At 38.1% G+C, this 25329-nt stretch overlaps 2 protein-coding genes across 6 annotated transcripts in view; one reads left to right on the top strand and one right to left on the bottom strand.

Annotated features, from left to right (window-relative positions):
* Positions 1 to 25162, bottom strand: TYW3 (tRNA-yW synthesizing protein 3 homolog). 4 transcript variants are annotated; one of them, XM_086717306.1, is made up of 7 exons: positions 24770 to 25162; positions 22169 to 22249; positions 21009 to 21107; positions 20701 to 20772; positions 18349 to 18482; positions 12116 to 12206; positions 9031 to 9144 (listed from the first exon to the last, which is right to left on the bottom strand). In XM_086717306.1, exons 1-6 carry the CDS (start codon positions 24941 to 24943, stop codon positions 12128 to 12130), a joined length of 639 nt encoding a protein of 212 aa, XP_086573432.1. In that variant the 5' UTR covers positions 24944 to 25162; the 3' UTR covers positions 9031 to 9144; positions 12116 to 12127. The 4 variants fall into 4 exon arrangements, with proteins under 4 accessions (XP_086573430.1, XP_086573431.1, XP_025768204.1 ...); XM_086717304.1 differs by lacking the exons at positions 9031 to 9144; positions 12116 to 12206 and adding an exon at positions 1 to 1011; XM_025912419.2 differs by lacking the exon at positions 12116 to 12206 and having other exon boundaries at positions 8582 to 9144.
* CRYZ (crystallin zeta) overlaps positions 25076 to 25329 on the top strand; it is a 36410-nt gene continuing 36156 nt past the window's right edge. For both annotated transcript variants that reach the window (XM_086717301.1, XM_025934998.2), the window contains exon 1: positions 25076 to 25206. The gene's annotated coding sequence lies outside the window, so the exon portion shown is untranslated. The remainder of the gene's footprint in view (positions 25207 to 25329) is intronic.

The raw sequence follows: 25329 nt of genomic DNA, 5'->3' as shown, positions 1-25329 counted from the left end.
TACCTTTCTCCTTCAAGTCGTCAAAGTTTAATAGGATGGTGTTGGTGGACGTATATGTATGCAATTAACAAATATCAAGCTACTCCTTGATTTGTATGATTATAAAGATACAAAGTGCTATGGAAATATAATAATGGGAGGGTGCTATGGGAAAACAAATGGAGGTAGTTAATTCTGAAATGGGCTATCCGGACAGCTTCTGAGAAGAGGCAACATTTGAATGGGATTTGATTGATGAGTAGTAAAGAGCACAGAAGGTCTAGGCAACTATGTGATGGTGTACACAATACAGTATTTAATAATGCTACAAGATGGAAAGCCTTGTGGAGGTAGGGGCTTTGTCTTGTTTCTATGTGACTGACACATAGTTAGGCACTCCATAAATATTTGTTAAATAACTATTGTGCAATTGTTGTATACATGTATGAATGGCAAGTAAACAATTTGGTCATTGAGAAAGATTTCACTTTCCTCTTCAAGATTTATATTTCGAAGAAGGAGTTTTTAAATTATTATTGGTATAGCTAAAGAAAGTAGGTCACTTCTATGATATATAGGCATGTGAAAAGTTTGTGTTAGTAAATTTGACAGAAATATCTGGAAAAGGGTATATGGAAAGGGAAATAAATTTCTGGAAACTTTCTATAACCTGTCACTGACTTGCAAATGAACCAAACCATAAAGGGTTAGTATCCAAAATCTATAAAGAGCTTACCAAACTAAACACCTAAAAAACAAATAATCCAGTGAAGAAATGGCAGAAGACATGATAGACATTTTTCCAAAGAAGACATCCAGATGGCCAACAGACACATGAAAAGATGTTCGACATTGCTCATCATCAGGGAAATACAAATCAAAATCACATTCAGATACCATCTCACACCGGTCAGAGTGGCTAAAATTAACAGCTCAGGAAACAACAGATGTTGGCAAGAAATGGGAACCCTCTTGCACTGTTGGTGGCAATGCAAACTGGTACAGCTTCTCTGGAAAACAGTGTAGAGGTTCCTGAAAAAAATTAAAAATATAATTACCCTACAACCCAGCAATAGCACCAGTAGGAATTTATCCAAAGGATACAGGAGTGCTGACTCATAGGGGCACATGTACCCCAATGTTTATAGCAGCGCTATCCACAAAAGCCAAATTATGGAAAGAGTCCACATGTCCACTGACTGATGAATGGATAAAGAAGATGGGTTTATATACACAATGGAATACTACTTGGCAATGAGAAGGAATGAAATCTTGCCATTTGCAACAACATGGGTATTATGCTAAATGAAATAAGTCAGTCAGAGAAACACAGGTATCATACGTTTTCACTCATATGTGGAATTTGAGAAACTTAACAAAAGACCATGGAGGGAGGGATGGGGGAAAACATAGTTTCAAACAGAGAGGGAGGCAAACCATAAGAGACTCTTAAATACAGAAAACAAATTGGGGGTTGATGGGAGGGGTGGGGGAGGGGGAAATGGGTGATGGACATTGAGGAGGGCACTTGTTGGGATGAGCACTGGGTATTGTATGTATGCGATGAACCATAGGAATCAACTCCCGAAGCCAAGAGCACACTGTATACACTGTATCTTAGCCAACTTGACAATAAATTATATTTAGAGAAAAAAAAATGAACCAGACAGAACTTCCAGAAATAAAATATAGTCTTTGAAATTTAAAACTCAGTAGGCCAGCTAGACAGATTAGACACAGTAGAAACAAGAATGAGTTTGCTGAAAGATAACCTGAGTACATGAGAAAGAATAAACTGCATAAAGATAAAGAGATGGAGGGGAAAGGGGGGGATGAAAGATAAGGAGAATAGATAGATAAATTAGGCCCAGTAGATGGCTAATAGTTTCAAAAGAGAATAGAGATGAGAAGAGGAGTAAACTATGGACTTTAGTTAATATCACTGCATTGATATTGGCACATCAGTTATGGCAAAAGCACAACACTAATGTAAGAGGTCAAAAACAGGGGAAACTGAAGTGGGTGGGGTGGGGGGCATAGGATGAGGGAAGTGTATAAGAACTCTCTGTACTTTCTTCTTGATTTTTCGGTAAACCTAAAACTTCTCCAAAGAAATAAAATTTATTAAATTCATTAAAAATAATAATTTAAATAAATACATGTGCCGTGAGTTAAAATTAGAGTTTAAACAGAACCATTTTAAAGACAGAAAGAAAAAGGGCTGAGAAATTCTTAGCAAGAACTGAATGCATAAAAATCCAGTACATTAAACTGTTGAGTTTAAGAACATAAGCATTTATGGGTATTACAATTCTTTTGCATTAAGAGACATCTGCATGTTGAGAGCAGCATAGTAGAGTAGGGAAAAGAGAGGCTTGAGCTTCAAAGCCCACTTTGAATGAAGGTCAAATCCCATTTTTAAAGACCAAAAATTCTAACCAAAAGATATTCCTTATTATACACTTCATATGGCAGTTAAGTTTTACTCCCCTCCCCCAACAAAATTAAAGCAGTTCAAGGTCAACCCACCGAAGGAGGAAGGCAGCCATTTTTCAAGGTTCTTTAACACTTCACCCATGAGCTTGGACAACTCCTGTCAAAATTGGGAAGACCTTTGTTTTCAAAACAAGGTGCTCATCACCTCCTGTCAAAATTGGGAAGACCTTTGTTTTCAAAACAAGGTGCTCATCACCGCCTTTGCCTTTGCAATCAGGTGGCTCAAAACGGTTTCATTTTACTTGGTCTAAGTTTATACACGAGACCTTTGCCTTACCTTTCAAAACGTCAGTGATGAGTATTCAGTCCCTGTAGGCTCCTAAGCAGCTGCCCATGGCGCTGCCCCCTCAGGGGTGTTATGTGAAAGCAGGCACATTGACCAGGAACATCACAGAGTCTGTAGCACTCTGCCCCGTTCAGAAAGGGGGGAGGAGGGCCAAACATCCTGACACACATTACGCTCTTCAACTCTAGAAGCACCACGCCTCCAATCCAGGGCCAGCTTCATGGGTGTATAACCTGTGCAGCTGCACAGGACCCCATACTTACAAGTATCGCGTTGTTGCCAACTTGTAATTCTTGAACATTTTTCAACAGGGGCGCCCCTGTGGCATTTCGTTTTGCACTGTCCTCTGCAAATTGTGTAGCCAGTCCTACTCTGAGCTCTTATTTATTGTGTAATATCATAACTAACATCATTATATAGTTTAATTCTCCCTGAAGTTCTAACCAGGAGTTGCCAATGCTGATGCCCCCGGACAAGCCCTGAAGTGGGAAAGATTGCAGCCGGTGAGTCAGAGAGCCTGCAGGAGGCGCTGCAGCTGTGGTAAGTGGAAAAGCCTTGTGGATACCAGTATTTGACTAAGTGCTGTCTCTGGCCCAGTTTAGTCAGATCTTCCAATTTTCAAAGAAAAACTAGAGATGTACTTAAAAAAAAAAAAAAAACAAAAACAGTTCATCATATTTTAAAATATAGGCTCAATTAGGAAAAAAGTAATCTGTGTAGGCCAAAACAGGTGTTTGTATATACCTCCACCACTAGTTTATGACCTCTGCCCTAGAATTTCAAAAACAAAAGCACGTTTTTAAATTTTCTTTCCTATTTCTCAGTAAAGCTAACAGATTTTTTTTTTCTGTGTTAGAGCAAAAAAGCATTTAGTTTGTAGATGATGTGGAGAAATGAGGAATCCAGGCTTTAGGAATAAATGACTGCCTCATCCTGGGGGAAGGGAAAAGATCCCCTACATTTTAGTTGGAACAACAATGAAAAGAAACCACAAGGTAATTCTCAGTAGGTTATCTTGCATATTAAATTATTACTAATTGCCTTGCTATAGTTATTAATATTCTTGATCAGGCATGTGAATTGAATATAAAATAATGTACTATGCCGAGAAGCAAGTGGGGTTCAATGTCTTTTTGGGCTTATGGCCAGCATCTGTATTCTCTTCTCTGCTAATCTAAGAGGAACAGGATAATTCTGTTACCTTAGATAAAGGGATTAGGAGGCAGCCCCTCTCTTCCTGATTCTTATGCATATACTCACTTTATAAAATTTTTGGATCCATAAATCCCTATGGGCTCAGTTTAAATGTGTTGAGGGATTATGAAAGCCAATGGATTATGAGATCTTTAGAGATATTTTTACACAACAGAACTCATAGTTATTCTATCACAGGACACCCCTCCCTCCGGTTCCTCCCCCCTCCCCCCCCTCACACTTCTATATGTATTTAGGGCTTATTTTTAAATTGTTTCTCTTCTCTTTTCATCCACCTGCTGCCAGGCATTTCCACATTTTATTCATTAAATTAGAAGAAATGTTGCAGACATTCTGAGACTATAAGATTTCTTTCCTGCCCCAATTTCTTTTTGGCAAGACTGCTGTATATGTTAGTATGGAAGAATGTGCTCTGTATACCTTTAAGGAGTGCCTGGAGTTGAACAGAGTTCAAATGACACAGCTATACATATTGTCATCCTCCTAGCAGCTGCTTTAGACACAAGGATAAGGACAGTGACTTCATTAATTAATCTATCAGAACCTCTGCTTACCTTCCTATAATGTGTATACACAAAATCTGTGGCATAGGTACATGGCAACATCTGATCATGCTACTTTCTTTCATTAAAAAGTCTTTAATTTCTCTCCAGTGCCTTCAGGATAAAGTCTGTTATCAGTGAATTCTAAAAGTGGTGGGCTGATTTTATCATGATCCCTTGCATGAGTTCAAAAAATGGATTCCTAGGGGCACCTGGGTGGCTCAATCAGTTAAGCGTCTGATTTTGGCTCAGGTGATGATCTCACAGTTTGTGAGCTTGAGCCCTGCATTGGACTCTGTGCTGACAGCTCGGAGCCTGGAGCCTGCTTTGAATTCTGTGTCTCTCCCTCTCTCTCTGCCCCTCTCCCACTCACACTGTCTCTCTCAAAAGTAAATAAATAAACATAAAAACAAAATCTCTATAAAAAATGGATTCTTAGACTCCAGACTGATGATTCTGGCTTGAAAGACAAGTGAAGTCTGGGAGTCCATGTTCTGAAAAGCACTCCCCCAGACACTGCTAGCCTGGGAGTTTCTGATGCATAGTTATGTTTAGGCAACACTGGTCTATGTCCCTGGTGGATTGTAAAGCCCTTTGCAACTGGGCTTTAACCAACTTGACTTCATACGGTATATCGCATTTCAGCTTTTCCGGAATATTCACCATCACTGAATATATCATGCTCTTCAGTGCCTTAATTACATTACGCATTCTTTCTGTCTGGCAAGAGTTTTTCTTGGACTTTTTTTGAGTTAAGTGAACTTGTTTCTTGACCTCTAAGACATAAATGAAATGATACCCTCTTGAATTGTATTTCTAGTACTCCCACACGTAAAATCAATTATTCCTGCCTCTAAATTCTTACAATAGTATGTATTACACTGAGTACCTGGGTGGCTCAGTTGGTTAGGCATCCAGGTCTTGATCTCAGGGTCGTGAGTTCAAGCCTCGCATTGGTCTCTGTGCTGGTATGAAGCCTACTTTAAAAAAAAAAAAAAGTGATTCTTAAAAACTGTTGGTCAGATACTTCCCCAAAATATGTTTAAAAGTACACATTTAGGGCGCCTGGGTGGCTCAGTAGGTTGAGTGTCCGACTTCGGCTCAGGTCATGATCTCATGGTCTGTGAGTTCGAGCCCCGCGTCGGGCTCTGTGCTGGCAGCATGGAGCCTGGAACCTGCTTCGGATTCTGTGTCTCCCTCTCTCTCTGCCTCTCCCCCACTCATGCTCTGTCTCTCTCTCTCTGTGTCAAAAATAAATAAACATTAAAAAAAAATAAAATTACACACTTAACATCATAAGTTTATTTGCATTATGTTTACGTGGTAAATTTTAATCACTACCAATGATATAATTTCTAACATAGTAAAACATCAACTCTTTATAATAAATGTATGCTATCCCTTTAAAAAATAGATCCAAAGTAATCACAGTACCTGTTTTAGGTTAGGTTCTCTCAGAAGACACCATGCTAGTGCAAGTGATTTATTAAGCAGGCTCTCCCAGGAGAAACGGGTAAGGAAATGGAAAAAACATGATAGGATTCAGGTGAAGTCCCAGCCTCAGCCCGATGCTGCTGGGAGCTTATGCATGTCCAAGTTTATCCCATTTCTGGGCAACAGAGTTACCTTTGGAAGCTCTGCACTTGTCATTATTGGCTATGACACAGTGGGTGTATATGTGGCAGCAGGGTGGGAGGTGGATTGGAAACAGACTCCAGCCTTTTTCTTTATTTTAGAGTGGATAGGCTCCAGAAGCCTAAAGCAAGAGCAGCAAAGCATACAAGCTGGGAGATGGGGCACAACACTAAATAAAGGAAACTGTGGCTATTAGATTCCAAAGGTGTCAACAATCCCCCAACAATGTGACATTACCAATAATTAAAAAAAATATATATTAGACTTTGATTCTGGAAGATGGAGTAGATATATTTTCTTCCTGCTAAGTGCAACTAAAAACTCTGGACATGTGTAGAAAACAAACATAAGAAGACTGAAAGGTGAAGAGGGGAAGGTGGACCAGCTAGGGATCTCGGGACCTAAAGAACAACACAGTGGTAAGTGCTCTGGGTTTTCTTGTTACCCCACATATCCCAGACTGGGAACTGGAAAAGCCAGAGCCCAGAAATGCCAATGGGCTCAGAAAAAAATAAATAAAATTCCAGTAAAAGCCAGCTCTCTCTAGCCAAAGAACCAGGAAACCTTGTAAGGAGAGAAAACTTAGAAAGTAACAGCTATACGGGAGAAGCCCAGCAGTTAGCTGGGGCTTAGCAGACAGATGAGGGCAGGAGTTAGGAGTCATTGTCTGAGGTCAGAGCTGCTGGAATGTATGAGATGGCTGGGGTGAAGAGAGAAATGGAAGAAAGGCAAAGGCAGAAATAAGGAATGCCTACACATTATTGCCCTTTGGTTTACAATTAGAGAACAATTTGGTAGCTTAAAAAAAAGTACACATGCTTACTGTCCCTCCCTGGAGAGTCTCAGATCCTTTCTGTAGTTTTCCAAAGTTCTGAAGATGATTCTAAGGTGCAGTGAATATTGAAAACTGTTGATGGGTTTTAGAAAAAAAGAACTGAGAAGGATTCACCCTAATCAGGAAAACGATTAAGAAGAAAGTGTTCGGGATGCCCATGGATGCAAGAATGATTAACAGCAGCATTGGGGCACCTGGGTGGCTCGGTCGGTTGAGTGTCCAGCTTTGGCTCAGGTGATGATCTCATGGCTCGTGGGTTCGAGCCCCGCATCGGGCTCTGTGCTGAACTCTTGCTCAGAGCCTGGAGCCTGTTTCAGATTCTTTGTCTCCTTCATCTCTCTGCACCTCCCCTGCTAGTGCTTTGTCTCATTCCCTCAAAAATAAATAAATGTAGAAAAAAAAAATTTTTTTAAGAATAATTAACAGCACAAAATGCTGCAGGATGGCAAGGAGATTGAGGACTCCAAGGAGCTTCTTTCTGGAACAATGAAAGAGAAGATTGTATTGGAAGACTTCCTAAATGTTGTAGGGATGCTAAAAGAAATTAGGAAAAGTAAATAATGGTATCTTATTATGAAGGTCAAAGAAAAAATCTCTCAATAACTTTAAAGCTCCTTGGCCATTATCCATGATGCATTTACTTAGAGGATAATAGATGTTTATGAAGTCTACCTATTTTAAAAATACAAGTACAAAATCAGATCTCAGAAGGTAAGCATCTGAGATGCAAATCTAAACATATTTACATGAAAACTTAAATTATAAAAATACTAAGAAATGGCAAAATCACAATGTTTACTACGTTGTATAATTTTTTTCTTGATATTCTGGTTAATTTTATCCTTAGTCCTATGACTAACTAGTAATTTCTCTTTAAATATAAAATTTACAATTTGATACTTTCTGAAAATATGGTATGAAGGATCTTCATTTTATAATGAAAATAAATGGAAAGTAAATGGTAACATATATGCAGAAGTCTATTAATAACTTTCTCATTTTTATTTAACATGATGCTGTCAGCACTCCTGTCGTGTAAATACAGCAGGTGTCAGAACTGCTATTATGCAGAAGAGGAAAGAGAAGGCCTTGGGAATTCAGTGATTTGCTCAAGGACCTCCTTGCAGCAGTCAAAACTCAAACCCAAGGTTTCCGATTCCTTGAAATTCTCCAAAATAGTATATAAAGATTCTACAAAGATTCCTATGTCTTAAGTTATCATTTCTGACCAGGTTTAGTGGAAAACTAGGTCCCACCTGTGTCACAGAGACCGTGTGTCAGTGGCAAGCTCTGGGTTGTGAGAAATAATGAGAAACAGGGTTCAGGTATTTTGTCCTGAACAAAAAGCCTATCAGTTCTTTTCTCCACAAGGTCAAAAGAAAGGGAAGAACTTGTTACTGGACTCCATGGCAACAAGAAGCAGACTTATCCCCCTTTAAAAGCTGGAGATTTCAAAGTTAAAAAGAAATGTGGAGATGACTTTTACTCAAGTATTCCTAATGTTAAGGTTCTTCAACTGAAAGAGTATTATAGTTGTGTTTTGCAGAAGTAGAAATTGAAACTTAAAAAAAAAAAAGTCATTTAAAAAGTCAATTTTGCTTTGTTTTTTAAAAGATTTTATTTTTAAGTAATCTCTATGCCCAACGTGGGGCTCAGACCCATGACCCCACAATGGAGAATCCTATGCTCCTCTGCCTGAGCCAACCAGGTGCCCCAGTCAATTTTATTTTTGCAAGGAAATCTCTATGTGACTAAAACAGATGGTATTTAATAAGCAAATATTATACACAGCTATTTTTAAAAGTTAGGGAGTTCTCTAAAATACAGAGAAAGAATAAATCTTGCTTTTCTGAGTGGCTCATATGCTCAAGAAACTAAAATACTCTTATAAAGAGCAGCTTTGGAATATCTATTAGAAACATTACACTACCAAGACCCAATCTTAGTAATCTTCAGGGAAGATAGTAACACTGATTCCTGGATCATCATCATTTTCAAGTTCTTTATCATTTTCTTCAATACATTTGCCACATGCTTCTGGGTTTCTTTTTTTCTTATGAGTATATGATGAATTATTTTTGTCTTTGATTTTCTCTTTGGGATGTGAGTTAGTAATAGTTTCTTTTTCCAAAGCATGTTGTAGGCAGTTGTAAAACCTATAAAGAAATAAATACTATTGTTATATCTATGTTCTGAAATAGCATGAATGAAATACATCTACAACTTATAAGTTATATAAATTTTATGTTTTGTATTAACCTTAAAATATAAAATGAGTTAGGGAAATAATATGCTTCTTGCTTTTTGGTATGATCATTTAATTAGGAAATGTGTTTTCAGTTTTTTAAGAACACTCCTAAAAATTGGTTGGAATCACCTCTTGACAACTGGTATTCTACCTCAAATTCTATTCCACGTGTAGGAGTCAAACAAAGAAGGTAAAAACAGAACAGATACTATTTTCCTTTATAAAAAATCACAAATGTAATAAAATCTCATTTTCGAAAATTTGGCAAATATATGAGGTTACAAATACAGATTACCTCTATATAACTACCTAGAAATAACTTGTCAATATTTTAATTCTTTCCAGTTTATTAATATATTCTGAATTAATGTACTTATGCATGCACCCATATATCTACTGTATTTTACAGAATTTTTATATATAAAATTTTACATTTTCTGTTATATATTTATTGAAAAATTTTTCTATATCATCAAATAAACTACAGAATAACACTTTTTAATGATAGTATAACATTATGTCATCTAGATTGGCCTTAATTAATTTTCAAACTTTCCCTAATACAAACAACAGTGTGACAAACATTTTCAAAAATAACGTGACCTGAGTTTCTAGCTGTTTATTTAAGGCAGACCCCTAGAAATGTAATTACCTGGTTAAAGGGTATAAACGGTAAAGCTCTTGATAAATACTACTTGTTTTCCAGAATGGGTGTTCAAAAAAATATGCTTCTTTTTTCTTTTTAAATGTTTTCTAATGTTTATTTTTGAGAGAGAGAGACAGAGTGCGAGCTGGGGAGGGGCAGAGAGAGAGAGAAGGAGACACAGAATCTGAAGCAGGCTCCAGGCTCCGAGCTGCCAGCACAGAGCCCAACACGAGGCTTGAACTCACAGGACTGCAAGATTATGACCTGAGCTGACATTGGACACTTAACCAACTGAGCCACCAGGCACACCCCCCCCCCCCCCCCCCCGCCGCCAAATATGCTTCTAATAGCAATACTTGACAGACCACTTCACTCAAATATTGAATATTACCATTAAAAAACATACTTTACTTTGATAGGTGACAATGTCCCATTATTTTTTGTTTGTTTATTTTTCATCTGCTTATTAGCTATCTTAATTTTTTAAATATAAATTATTCTTTTCCTTTCCTCATTTTCCTACTTCCACGTTAGTGTTAACTTTGTGGTACAACAAACTGTCAGCTCCCTGAAAATTTTTCTTCATGTCTTTTCTTCTTCCGTGTTAGCACCTAATACAATGCTCTGCCTCACACAGTAGCCTTCCGCATATGTGGAAAGGCAGAGAGGTGGCATGGTGTGTTGCATGTGCTTCAGATGTGTTCCACTGGGAAAGCTAAGCCAGGCTAATTCCAACTTTACTGAGTTTCGATTTCCTCATTTATAAAAGTGGGTATTATCTCGTACCAAGCTAAGTTGTCAGGAGGTTACAGGTTATATATGTAAGTACCTAGCACAGTGCCTGGCACAAAGTAAATTCTCAATATGACTATTTTTACAGAATATAAACTCTATGAGATCAACGACCCCATCTATCTTGTTTTCTGTTAATATTCTTAAAATGTAGTGCGATGCTGACACACTTGGGAAAAATATGCCAAATAAGTGAACAAATAATAAATGCTGAACAAAAAGGTGAATAAGGATGTGTTATAGTAGGTCCCAAATTAGAGTAATCTGGAAGCTCAGAATTCCCTTGCCATTGTGGGGATCTCATCACACTTTACATTCTATTATAACGGCAAACTGTGACAGGGAATTTTGAGACCTATACAATAGATGACTATTTGGACCAATTTTCTTCTATCTTAAATTCAACGAACAGGTTAAGTTCTACTTGCAAAGGCTCTAAACTGCCCTAAAAAACCCAAGAGGTATTCACCTGTTTCCAAACATTCCACATAATTCTAATACATACCTAACATGAATGCTACATATCCTGTCCGTATTTCAAGTACTATGTACGTACCACTGTATACCTTGATACCCAACACCATGATTGGCAAGTAATAGGTACTCAATAGATATTTCTTCAATTAATAAATCAGTCTCAAAGACGGAGGTATAGTACAAGGAAAAACAGTATAGTAGGAGGTACAGCAAAAGGCTTTGAAAAATAGTAACTGATGTATAATTTTTTAGACCCTGTCCTGTTCCATGGTAACAGTCTTTTAATTTAATGTACCCCTTATATCCTTACTTAACTGAAATCTGGTCCCCCCACAAAGACACCATCTGCTCTGCATTCCTCTCAAGTGGAGATGTTTATTCTTTCCATATCCTACCTAACACAGAGTTGAGGTGAGGTCAGAATTCAGCTGGCTCACCAACACTTCACCAGACGAAACTCCTTCATCTGCCCCTCACGCCAATCTACTGGTATTTTGTTCAGTCCCTTACATTCATGAAAACTTCTATACTTGGCATGATCTTTCTCTCCAGGTCTTACCATCATCTTGGGTAACTTCAATGACTTGTTTTCTTCTCATCTTCCACACTGTCTATTTAGAATAGCTTAATAAAATGACCCTGTAGAATGATTCATTTTATATAAAACATAAATCCAAAAATTCATACCACAAAATGGTGTGAATCACCCTTATTTGATCATAAGAGGCTATCCATGATGTGCAAGTTCATTTTCTACCATTTCCCACCCAACTCTGAACTTTAGACTCAGGTAACCAAGTGTTTTTTTTTTGTTTTTTTTTTTTTTGTGGATTATACTTCATTCCTAGAAAATTAAAGGTAAGATTAAATTGCTCTTTTATGATCACAGAGAATTAATAGCTTGTGTAAAATATCTTGTCAATTACATTAAAAAAAAGTAACTAAAGAGGAACAGGTGCCTTACTTTAATCTTCCATTAAAGAACCTCAGAATTCAAAGCCACATCCGTGGGGTACCAAAAAACAACTGGTGAAATGGAACAAAGGCCCTTTGTGCTGAAAGCCAAGAATAAATATTTCAAATACTTTTTCCTTTTCCTTTTTTAAGACAATTTTTAAAAAGTTCTTTGGGAAACTATCTCTCTCGATAAGTCAGAAATTTGTTTTGCAATTACATGCTCTGCCCTCGTATGATGCCCCTTTACACAGCATTCTACAGCCCAATTCTCAAAGTGCAATTTTCTCAGCTCTCACAGGCAACAAAAAGAGCTCAGGATATAAAAGGAAATGTATGCACAGGCAACAGTCTTCCCTACCCCCTAAGAAAATCAAATTGTCTTCAGTTTCTCTACTTCTGCTGTCAAGACTGTCATGCCACAGGGCAACTTGTACTTAGTTCTCTTCATGACAGAATTTGTCAGACCAGCCCTGGGAAAATGAATTCTTGTTTTTCAGGTCAGTTAGAGGACCACTTGCAATAAAACGCTGATATTTCTCTGATTTCTTAAATAGGAACATAAAATTAATGAAAGCTGGACACAATTTCATACCTTTTAGGCTTCCATTACTCACAAATAACAAAGGTGGCTATTTTCATAAAAATGTATTTAGATTTTAACTGGATTAAACTCAAGCATTTTTATTTAAAAAAACAGGCATGTGAACATTGCCTGTGCCAGGTGCTGGGAAGAGAAGTAAGAGACCCAGTTGTGCCCTCAGGGAGCTCAGGGTTTAAGGGACTGCAGAACTGGTAAGACACATTCAGCATGCCATGAAAAAAGACAGGACAAAGTTGGGGCACACTGGCAGTACTCTGCTTTGAGTGAGATCATGGAACGCTCCTTGGAAAAAAAACCCAATGCCAGGGCTGAATAGTAAGAATGGACAGAAGTGGACTAGGTATGGGAAAGGAAAAAAAGGAGGGGAGGGAATATCCAGGGGGAACTATGCAAAAATAAAGTGTGTGTGTTCACTTTATATTATTTACTTCTTTTGACTGAAGTACCTAGGGAAACGTGCAAGTTATTTACTTGCTTTAATTCCATTTTAAAAATAAGACTAGATGGGGCACCTGGGTGGCGCAGTCGGTTAAGCGTCCGACTTCAGCCAGGTCACGATCTCGTGGTCCGTGAGTTCGAGCCCCGCGTCAGGCTCTGGGCTGATGGCTCAGAGCCTGGAGCCTGTTTCCGATTCTGTGTCTCCCTCTCTCTCTCTGCCCCTCCCCCGTTCATGCTCTGTCTCTCTCTGTCCCAAAAATAAATAATAAACGTTGAAAAAAAAAAAATAAGACTAGCAACAGTAGGGAGTCTAAGACCTCTGTTATCCTTGTCTCTTCCTTCTCTCTACCCCCATTTCTAGTCTGTCTCCATGTTCAGTTTACACTCTGCACTATCGCTCCCATTCATCTTGCTATTTAGGGTCCTATTAACTTCTCACCAGGACTCTGTAGCAAGAGCCTACACCTGCTCGCCCTATCTGTAAGCCATCCTACACATCTTCCAGAATAATCATCTAAGGCTCTGAAGCCTTGTAAGTAGCACTGTTGATGGAAAAAGTCAGTTAATGAATTTAGCAAATATTTATTAACCACTATTCTCATGCCAGATATTCAGAAAATAAGAAACGGTCTTTGCCTTTGGGGAACACTTAATGTGTTAACTTTTAAGTTCTTTTATTGTCTGTTATTAATTCAATACACATGTATGGTTTTCCACTATGAGCTGGATACTATGTAAGGTTTTAGGATAAGAGTATTTAAAATGTGCACGCGTGTGTGTGCGTGGGGGGGGGGGGGGTTGGTGACAGGGAGAAGTCAGTCCTATTTCCAATGTGACCACATTGTAGTGGAAAAAAAGGACATACGTACAAGTAAATAATGGTAATTCAACACAGTTCACATTTCTGTTTTGCCCTGAGTGGTAATAATACTGATAAATGATAGTAAATAAATACTGGTAAATAATATTGGTAAATAATAACTGGTAAATGGTAAATAATGCTAGTAAACGAATGTGAATGAAGGCCATGGCTATGGGGTTGAGACTAGGATAAGAAAGATAATAAAGAAAGGCTGATAGAGTGAGTATTCTAGTTAGATATGTTCAAAAGCTTATTGTATATATAGGCTCGGGACTTGGGAGAAATTTGGAAGACCTACCATTTATATGGGGAAGTAGCTGAAGCAATGGGCCAAGGGCAGTGTGTCAGAGAATAGTAATACTTAACCACCAGGTAGATTAATAAGGGAAATCCAGAAGGAAGCTGAGAAGGAGCACCACAAACAGGAAGGAAAGGAGCAAAGTGATATAAGAGAATCTCTTGCCAATAGGTATATGAAGACATGCTCAGTGTCACTAACATCAGGGTAATGCAAATCAAAACCACACAGACATCACCTCACACCTATCAGGATGGACATTATTAAACACACACACACACACACACACAGACAGACAACAAGTGTTGGCAAGGAAAGGAACCCTTGTGCATTGCTGGTGGGAATATAAGACAGTGCAGCTCCGGTGGAAAACGGCATAGCAATTCTTCAAAAAATTAAACCTGGAACTACCATATGATCCCACAATTCTACTTCTGGGTCTATACCCAAAAGAACTGAAAAAGAAAAAGAACTGAAAAAGAACTGAAAAAGAACTGGGTCTATACCCAAAAGAACTGAAAGTCGGGACTTGGATATTTGTACAAATATGTGATAGCAGCATTATTCGCAATAGCTTAAAGGCAGAAAAATCCCAAACATCCACTGATGAATGAATGGATATATAAAATGTGGTATATAAATATTGGAATATTTATGTGGTATATAAATGTGGTATATAAATATTGGTATATAATGTGGTATATAAATTGGTATATAATGTGGTATATAAATATTTATGTGGTATATAAATGTGGTATATAAATATTGGAATATTACTTAGCCTTAAAAAGAAATGAAATTGTGATACCTGCTACAACATGGATACACTCTGAAGACAGTATACTAAGTGAAATAAGCCAGACATAAAAAGACAGATATTGTATGATTCCACTTATGTGAGGTACCTAGAAGAGTCAAATTCATAGTAATAGAAAATAGAATAGTGGTTACTAGGGGCTGGGATTCTAGGGAATGGGGATTTATTGTTTAATGGGTACAGAGTTTCCGTTTAGGATGATGAAAAGGTTCTGAAGATGGATAGTGTTGATGGTAGTGGCTGAGTAACAATGTGAATGTACTTAATGCCATCGAAATGTACAGTTTAAATGGTCAATTTTATGTACATATATTTTACCATAAAAAAGAAAAGTTAAAAAAAAAAAAAACAACCAACCATCGGATATAGATTCATTTACTTTTTCTCTCCAATTTGCTTTATCAACAGTATTATATGCCAATGTACTCAGCCCTTTTACTCTATATTTAGCATTTTCTTACTACACAGTTGGTGAAGAGAAGAACACGACTAACTTCATTGTACTCATAGCCAAATGTGGTTTCATCTGACCCAAGTCAGTCTTGATCTCTTATTAATAGATCCAAAGATAGCCTTCCTCTTGTAATTAGTAGTAAATAGATCTCCAAACTTGGTATTTTTTGCCTAGAAACCATTATGTATGAATGTATCTTACTCTTTCCACTAAGAAGTGGGCTAGGGAACTGTTTTACACAAACAAGACCTTTTTTATATTAAGAACATTTTACCTGTTAACTTTAATTTTCGCATTTCTAGATCATTTCTTATTGCTGAAATGTTACTCATTAGAATCTGACTTATAAAAATTCTACTATAGTCATTTGAATTATGAAACTTTGGTCCTACGACAAACCAATTTTAGTACTCTATCTGATTGCATGACTTATCACCTCCAGTGTTTATTATTTTTTCACTTTTCAACATCAGAAGGGTGACTTTTCTCTGCCTTTGGTTGGATGTACAGCTGTTCCCACAGGAACTCTCTAATTTGTTCCCCCTTTCTGAATTCACATGTAATCTTCTAATCAGTATCTTGAGACACTTTTTACCCTTCTGTAATTTTTCACTGATTTCATATGATGAGCATGGCTCTCTTGATAGCAGCATGCACACTATAATCTCAAAACATATTTCCGAGTCAATGGATTTAAAGTATAATTTGATTTTATAGTTGGTGAACGTGGCTCAATTAACTTCACCAGGTGTATAGTTAGTTGCTCTTGGGCTATATTTATAATCTTGTTGAAATTCAAGTAAGGAAACAGAGAAACTGATTTGTTACTTCCTATGTTTTAGCAAAGAGTCTCACTGGAATACGATCTAAGAAAAGTAGTAAACTTTTGGAATGGTACCAATGAGTACCTGCATGTAGTTCAAACTCTGTAGTCTGCTCAAGTGGCTGGGTGCTCTTCAGTACTTACTTGAAATTATCACTTCATTTAGAATGTTTGCTCAAAGCCAGGTAACCCCTCTGCTTTTTTCAACCAGGGTTACACCAGAAAATTAAGCTCTAATGCCCTAAGACATCCACTGTACATAATGACTTAAGTTCTCTCCAACGTATCTATGATGGAAGATGTATACCATTGTTGAGAGAAATGAGAAACAGTCACTTGAATAATTTTGTGAATTCTATGGTTCAAATGAGGAGCTCTGGTTGAGAAAGCCTGGATGGTGGTAGTGATGTGATTGTAGGTTTATTTTCTATATGTGTCCGTGAAGAAAGAAAAGCACTACTCTATCCTGAGATCCATGACATGACATGGATAGGGCTGGTCATTTTACATATGCTATTTAATGTATACTAAAACTGTTTTTTAAAACAAGTATTTCTCCCAAGTTAGACACAAGAAAAATTAAGCCAAGCGAGTTGAGTTAATTGTGGTAAAACCTGGAATCAAACTCAGCTCTGCCTCTGGGTCCAAATTCTCTCTCTTTCCACCGTCCTACACTGCTACCATTGGCACCTGTAGCCTTAGCTTCTCCAAAGGGGGTGAGAAGGAAACTGTAGGTATTAAAGAATGTTACACAGGCAAGTTGAACAATAAGATTCCTTTGCATTTTAGTCAGGATTCTTTTAACTTTTTAAAAAATTTATTTATTTTGAAGAGAAAGAGAGAGAGAGAGAGAGAGAGAGAGAGAGAATAAGGGGAGAGGGGAAGAGAGAATCCCAAGCAGGCTCTGAGGTGTCAGTGCAGAGACTGATGTGGGGCTGTAACACACAAACCATGACATCATGACTTGAGCAGAAGTCAGACACTTAATTGACTAAGCCACACAAGTGCCCCTGCAGTCAGGATTCTGAGGGTGATAACAGAGAATGGCTTAGCATGAGAGACACATTAGAAGCATGCTACTATGAGACCAGCTAACAAGGCTATATTGCAATGGTCTTGAATAAGGAAAGTGACAGTACAGATGGGGAGAGAAGAATGACTTAAGAATTACTTGGGCAAGGATTGACCGGTTGTGAGGTAACCAAGGAGAAGAGAAAAAGGAAATTCCAAACGACAAGAAGTTGACCATCACTCCTTGAATAACTCAGAAGTATACATCTTGCTGATGGTAGTTCAGTGGCATTACCTTCATATAAGAAAAGCAGCATCATAGTCACTGCTTTATGTCAAAAACTCGGTTTTTAGGAAAAAGTTGAGAAGAAAGTAATGTAAGAGTTTTACTTACCAGGAGGTAAAGTTTAAGAAGAAGAAAAGTATAATGATGTGAATTGATAGCCATAATCCTTCCCAGTGGAACAATTATGGCAATTCTAGATTTAATCCCTAAGAACCAGCCAAATATGTAAAATATTTATCAGACTAAAATTAACCAGATTGCTTTCCTCAAAAGGAGATTGTAGGTAATCTCCAGTAGAACACATCCAGGGGGCAGTGTGTACCTCTTCCCTGGCTGCCTTCAAGTTGATCAGTTATGGTCCCTGTCACTGTTGGGCTCTCTTACCTGAGTGATTATGCTTCTCACCTTTATGCATGTTGCTGGCAGTCATGTCCCACTGCCCTCCATGGAGCCTCCCCTTTATGCTCTATTTAGTATCCATTACAGTCTGGGCTACTCTCATCTATTACTTTGATCATTTTTTTTATTATCTGTGATAAGGCTACAAATAGAAAAGTAGCTGGGAGTATAAACTGAAGATGGCATGTATCAATGTTTTCAAAGATGACCTAGATATATAAGAGTAACATGGAACTATACAATTAATATACCTTTCAATTCTCTTCTTGTTTTCCTCCATTTTTTGATTTGCTATCTTTAACAGGAAGTCGATATATTCCTCAGTCACCATCAGTTTTCCTTTATGGCTTAATGGAACTTCTAAGCCATGTGTGCTCCGGATAGCCTACAAGGACAAACAATTTAGATACAATGATTTATGTACTAGAGACACTGAAGATAACTAAAGAAAAGTCCCAGTCAGGGCAGTGTTTAAAGATAGTTGGGTTCCATTACAGGATTTAAGTTTATGCTTTAATATACTTTAGCTAAACACAATTGAATGAAAGGAGATTAAATAGATTTTCCCAACACATAAAGTTATTTCTGAAGAAAGTCATTCTACACATTGTTTTTCAGAAAAGCAGATAATATCCAAGAATCCAATCACTTTAACAGTTTCAGTCTCACTAAAGCTTAGTAAGACTTAATGCCCTATTTAAAGAAAAGAAATTAATGAAATCTCAACAGCAGCTTCAAGGGAAAATCAAAATGGATTGGATGCGGAAGAGCCTCTTAGTGCTGCTTGAGCAGAGTGTGGTTATAAGAGAAAACCAAGCCTGTCCTATCTCACAAAGTGGCTGCTTTTTCCAGGCTTGAGGGTTGCCAATCTTAGAAAACCTGTTGATGAAATAGTCAGCATGTGCCAAGTAAATCCAAACAATGGAAATAGGTTAAGAACAGCAGCAAAAACTATTATGAGAAATAAAAATTCTCTCAATAGACTTTTACAAAAGAGCATCTACGATGTTTCATGTGCTATGACAGGAGAGACACATGCACATATGTGTGCAATATGCCCATGCGTGTACATATACCCATACACACGATGCTAAGGAAATATAGAAGAGGAGCAACTAATTGAGTCTGAGGCCTCGGCTTCCTGGGAAAGGTAGCATTTGAGTTGGGGTTTTGAAGGATAAATGCAATTTCACCACACATAAAAATGGAGGCAAGGGGTATTCCAGCAAGAGAACGACTTATCTATAGTCATGGAGACATGAAAGAGCATGATACATTTGGGAAACAACAGATAGTTTTCTATCTGGCTGGAACAGAAATATGCTAGCAGAAGATGAGCATAAAGAAGATCGATGGAAAACAGTTTGGGTAAAGCCTTGAATAACAGGGGAAATATATAGAGACCCTGACTTTTTAAAAAGGGGGATTCTGATAGTAATGGCTCAGGGTGACTGACGGAGAAGATGGATAGCAGGAAGACCAGTCAGGAGACTGAGGTGTGGGACCATGAGGACTTATGTAGGGGCAGTAACAAGGGGCTTGAACAGGTGGGGTCGGGTGTAAGAAATTAGACGTGGATGTGATAGGACTTGTAATTAATTGAATATGGAAGACAAAGGAAAGGAAAGTGAAAGAACAACTCTGTTCTTGCTTGGGCTACCAGATGCAGTGTAGGGGAAGGAGACAGGGTGGGACACAAACCAGTACTGTGGACTCTGACTTTCTATTTAGTCATGCTTTTTTTTTTATAGATGTCTTCTTTTGTACGCCATCTCTATTTGGAGAATGGGCAATTTGTTAAAATAGAAAAATAGGAACGTCTAGGGAGCTAGAATGGAGGAAAACCTGAAATAGTTCAAAAGCAAAGAATGCATGCCATTACAAATAGTAAATGCTACAGGAAACAGGGCAAAATCGCTAGGAGTTGGCTTGGCCAGGAAAAGGACTCAGAGAGGCTGGGGGCATAGAAAGGTCTTTAAAGATCATCTAGTCCGGGGTTGGTAAACTTTTTCTATAAAAGGATAGATAGTATATATTTCTGACTTTGTGGCCATAAAATATCTGTCATTACTGCTCAGTTTTACCACTGTAACACAAAAGCAACTTGAGACAAAAACTTATCAAGTGGGAGTAGTGGGATCTGACCTCCTGTGGACTGGACTTGGTCCCAGGGCAGTAGTTTGCTGGACCCATAATATGGCTAAGAAAATTCAGATCCTAAGGGATTAAGGAGCTTGCCTAAGCTAATACAGAACAGCTGTGGTGCCCCCAATACCCATGTAGACCCTCTTTATAGACCCTCTGCCTATCAGTCTTTCCACTATATCATAGTACTTATTAAATTGAGCCTTGACTATGGTGAGGAGGGCACAGAGAATCTGGCTGAAAATAAATAGAGGAAGATAGTATAGGATCTCAGATGCAAATCTAAGAACTCTGGACTCTGCTCTATAGCAAAGAGTAAGGTACTGAAGCTTTCTGGGCAAGGGCATGGCAAGAAGATTTGAGTAAGGAGAGACTAAAGGCTAGAATCTAATGAGGTTATTCTATAATCTGAGTCACTTTGCGCCCAAAGAATTGCTTTTTGCCAAAAGTTATCTTACCAACATAGTCTTTCCTCTCTTTCCCACAGTTATGCCAGAGTTCCTGAAACCAGAATCTATTGCCACTGAATGCTGTAAGAAAAGAAATTATTTAAATTCTGATAATCTGGCTAATCGGATAAACTCTGATTATTTAGCTCTACATGAACTGAAGAAACATATATAACCCCAAATCTATAATTAAATTTAAAAACTAGTTAATTAAACTAACATTGCATTGTTTTGTTTTTTTTTTTTTGGTAGATTTAAATTTTAAAATTAAATCTACCCACATACCTATTAATTCAAGTATAATCATAAAAATTTACCAGAATCTGTGCATCCTGTAACTGTCGACACTGCACATGAAGAATAAGTGGTTCAAATTTCAAAATGGCATCACCATTTGCTTTCTTCAGAGCTACAATCTAAATAAATGAAAAATGTTAGCAATAGGACACAAAAATATGATTCTGTTCTCTGGTGACCCTTTATCATATGCAACTTCAGTTTTTCCCAGAAACATTCAGACTCATCCAGCAACCTTTTTCTGCAATAACTTTTTACTCTGCTTTTTTGGTCCTCCATCTCCAAAAACTGATTAAGGGAGACACAGAATCTGAAGCAGGTTCTAGGCTCTGAGCTGTCAGCACAGAGCATGACATGGGGCTCAAATGCATGAACTGCGCGATCATGACCTGAGCTGAAGTCAGATGCTCAATCAACAGAGCCATCCAGGCACTCCAGTAATGTATAATTTATTTATATCAGTATGCTGGTAATATACAGATAGTGTTAATCCCTTTCACTCAGCTCTTTTCTCCTATAATTTGTTCCATGTTACAAAGTCATCAAATGGTAGAACTGATATTCCTGTATTTTTGATCTATGTGTCCAATATCCATAAACTCTCTATGTCCAAGAGGAATGCATACATAATTATATACATGTATATGAGTAATGCATACATATATGTATATGTATATATATGTACATACAAGTAATGCATATATATGTATATGTGTATATATACGTATGTGTGTGTGTGTGTGTGTGTGTATATATATATATATATATATATATATATATATATACACACACACATGCATACATACTTTTATCTCTACAAATCAAAAAGCCACTGTAATGAATTCTCTTCGGGCTCTCTCATCTTCAGTCATTATGACTGTGTACATAAATCTACCTCTAGTGTTCTATGTTCTTTATTTGATGTGACTGTGAATTAAAAGTTTATTTCTAGGGGCGCCTGGATAGCTCGGTTGGTTGAGCATCAGACCCTTGATTTCGGCTCAGGTCGTGATCCCAGGGCCGTGGGCTCGAGCCCCAGGTCAGACTCAACGCTAAGTGTGGAGCCTGCCTGCGATTCTCTCTCTCTCCCTCTGCCCTTCTCCCCTGCTTGTGTGTTCTCTCTGTAAATAAATAAATAAATTTTAAAAGTTTATGTATAAATCTATATATAAAAACTTACCACATCATCTTTTACACAAGGTTTGTGTGTGACCAGTAGCCAGCAACAGTTTTGCTTTTGAACCTCAAAACCATTTATATTCTAAAATAAAAAAATAATAAACATAATTCTATCATATTTATAAAAATAACAAATACAATGCATAGCATAATTCTAAGCTTTCTTAGGTGAATAATGCCAAGTGGTAATTTTAAGTATTACTGAGAACAATTCAATAGGCTTTGGGTAAAGTTAACCCAAAACAAAAAATGAAACCAAATTAGCTGAGATAGAAAGAAAATAAATTGTTTATCATAAAAACTTAATATTTTATGAAATATGGTCATGATTTTGTCAGGAGAAAAGGGATTATTCTAAGAGGTTGTACACTAGCAGCCCTGAGTTGTACTCTAGTCTAGCTGTTTTATTTGACTTGTACAATATTAAAAAAACAAATAACAAAAAAACAACTTGAACTCCTTTTGTTAAGAAAGCACTGTACCAATCCCACACAGGGCTTACTACTTTTTACTGACACCTCAGCTGTTCATACCCTTATGTCTCTAGCCTCTAGAGGCATATATTTGTAATATGTGGATTAGACTTTATATGTAGTCCCAAAGGGCAGAGCTAGGACTGCAAGGTCAAAGTTTAAAGAAGGCAAATACCTAAACATCAGATTTTTTTGTTTGTTTGTTTATTAACTGGGGAATGTTTGTTTTTAAACTTCATTAGATTCTTTGGGTACAAACAGATCCTACCCTCTTGGAAAGAGAATGCAGTAAACCACAAGTACTTGTAAATCACTATACTTCTACAAAGTAACTATTTTTACAATGGGTACACAGGAGACTTGGCTATCTGGCTTTGAAAAGCGGAAAAGCTCTGCTTGTCCTGAATAACTGGTTTGCTTTCATTGAGTGACATGTATCTGATCTTATGCTGGCTGCTGTTAATCTTAAGAGTTAAATGTGTGGCCCACCTCTAGAAAATTTATAGAATATGGGGGCATGTTTGGTAACTAATGCCATTTCTAGCTTCATCTTATCTATACTCCCTTCACCTCCATTTCCCCACTTTTTATTTTTCTTCCTCTACTGCTTTTCTGTAATTCAATGCAATTCCTTCCTGAAATAAGGCTAAGTGAAAATAAATAATCTACATAGAATGAAAAGAGGTTCTGAAAAAGTCCTAAGGCAGTTCAGGAGAAGCAGTCATTACTTACAAGTGGGTGTGTATGCTTGTGTTCAGATGGGAGAGGGGAGTTTTTGGAGTCACATCTCAAACACACAGAGATGGGGGAAAACATTTCAGGAAAAACAAACATGAAAAAGGCAAAGGCTGGTAAATCTGAGAAAGGACAGTTCAGTTTTAGTAAATAGATAAACATGAAGAGAAGTAGCAGAAAATAAGGGAGCAGCAGTAGGGTTGAAAGGTATACTAGGATAGAGGTTTGGATTTTCTGATGGTGAAAAATGTGTAATAAAAGATTTTAGCATAGATGAGTGACATACACAGAGTTGTCTTTAGGAAAGTAAATCTGTTAACAGTATGTAACGTAGTTTGGGGTTTAAGGTAGTAGATCAGTGACCTGTTAGAAAAACACTGCAGAAATTTAGGTAAAACAGTGTAGTAGAAATGGTGGAAGAGAGTAAGCCCAGCTAGAGTGCCACTGTTCAGGAGGCAATGGAGGCGATATAAAAATATACAGGCCCTCCTAACCTGGGAGATCAGCAAATTATCAGTGAATGAGGATCTAAAGAATGAGCTTATGAATGTGCTGTCTTTCGTGCTCTGAATTTAGTCCTAACGCTAAAATTAACAGGGAGCTAACTTTTACGGTGCACTTAACATGGGACAGACATGATGCTAACTAAACATTTCAAATTATCCTATTTCTTTTACACAGAATCCCTATGAAGCAAATACTCTATTATTCTCAGTTCATGGAACAGGGAGGGAGGGGCTGAGTTTAGGTAATCTTCCTAAAGTCACATAGCCAATAAGTCCCATGACTGGTTTTAAATCTAAGCAGTTATCACTCCAAAGCCTGTGGGTTTGACCACTATCTCAGACTACACCATACCAAATATTCTATTGTACTCGGCTTAACGTAAAAATTCCCAGAGCTGTAATAAGGGATTTGGCCACCAGGAGGCAGTAAACTCCTTAACCCTGGAGACGTTCTATAAAGTAGTTAACAATGATTTGATAGGGCGATTGAAGAGAAAAGGAGCCTCGCCCAGCTGGAAAAGTCTTTAAATTCCCCCTAATATTCAGAATCAAATTCTCTAACCTTTGCAACTCAAGATCATTCCCAGGCCACCAGTTTCCTCGTCCCTTGGGGCCTTGTTAGAAATGCATAATATCAGCCCAACCCAAGAATTACTGAATCAGAATCTGTATTCTAAAAAGCTCCCAATGATTAATAGACACATTAACGTGTTAGAAGCACTGGTTTAATTCAACCTGTAAGTTTCATAAAGAAGCCGAGACTACCCATCAGAAGGACAAACACAGGCTGGACTGGAGTGTTCGGACTGGGGTGTTGTTCAGGTGGGCACAGGACTCTGGTGTTGCACACCACAGAGTGGGCACTGAAAGGACAAAAAACGGCCTCACCCCATCTAGGAGGATGATGCGCCCAGCGCAGGAACTCGTGGTGAAGTACTGTTCTCGCCCATTCAGGAGCTGCACAAGTTCTACCACATCCTCATCCACACTGCCCTTTCGGCTGAGGTCTGCTTTGCTCAGACCCTGTGCCTTCCATCTCTTGAACTCTGCGTTACGATCCATGTGAGGAAGGATTTAGAGTCTATACTTTGACGTTAGGTCTCGCCTTTCCCTGGGGGAAGCCATATTGTAGCGGGTGGTGGCCGTAAAGGCCCAAACTTCCTCTTCGTACCGAGTTCGGGAGCTGGTTGCGCCCTCGTCTGGGGGCGGGGAGAGGCGGGCGGACCAGGAGGAGCCAGCAAATGTAGAAGACGCCCAGGTCCGTCCCCTTTTTTGTGGAATCTGAGTGAGCCCTCGCAGAATTTGCTTCCCCTCTCTAGAACCGGGTAAGTGGTTTTAAAAAGTCCCGTTAGTTGTCCAGGCAGCGGATCTCCCCGCCGCTTGTCCAAAAAGGGGCCGAGTTGATTGAGGTGGCGCTCCTACCTCGCGTTCTGTCCTCCTGAAAAATT

This window comes from Puma concolor, chromosome C1 (assembly GCF_028749965.1).
Source record: "Puma concolor isolate L17-30 chromosome C1, mPumCon1.1.hap2, whole genome shotgun sequence".
NCBI classification, from domain to species: Eukaryota; Metazoa; Chordata; class Mammalia; order Carnivora; family Felidae; genus Puma; species Puma concolor.
The sequence above is the reverse complement of the archived record's forward strand: the minus strand, read 5'-3'. Positions and strand labels throughout refer to the sequence as shown.

What these genes read in the sequence shown, in the direction of transcription:
- TYW3 (XM_086717304.1), bottom strand. Translation starts at nt 24,943, where the DNA reads ATGGATCGTAACGCAGAGTTCAAGAGATGGAAGGCACAGGGTCTGAGC. An exon ending in CTTGTGTAAAAGATGATGTG is followed by an intron (nt 21,108 to 22,168) that starts GTAAGTTTTTAT and finishes TCATTTATTTAG; the next exon opens with ATTGTAGCTCTGAAGAAAGC. An exon ending in AACAAGAAGAGAATTGAAAG is followed by an intron (nt 1,012 to 18,348) that starts GTATATTAATTG and finishes AATTTTTTTCAG; the next exon opens with GAACCTCTACACTGTTTTCC.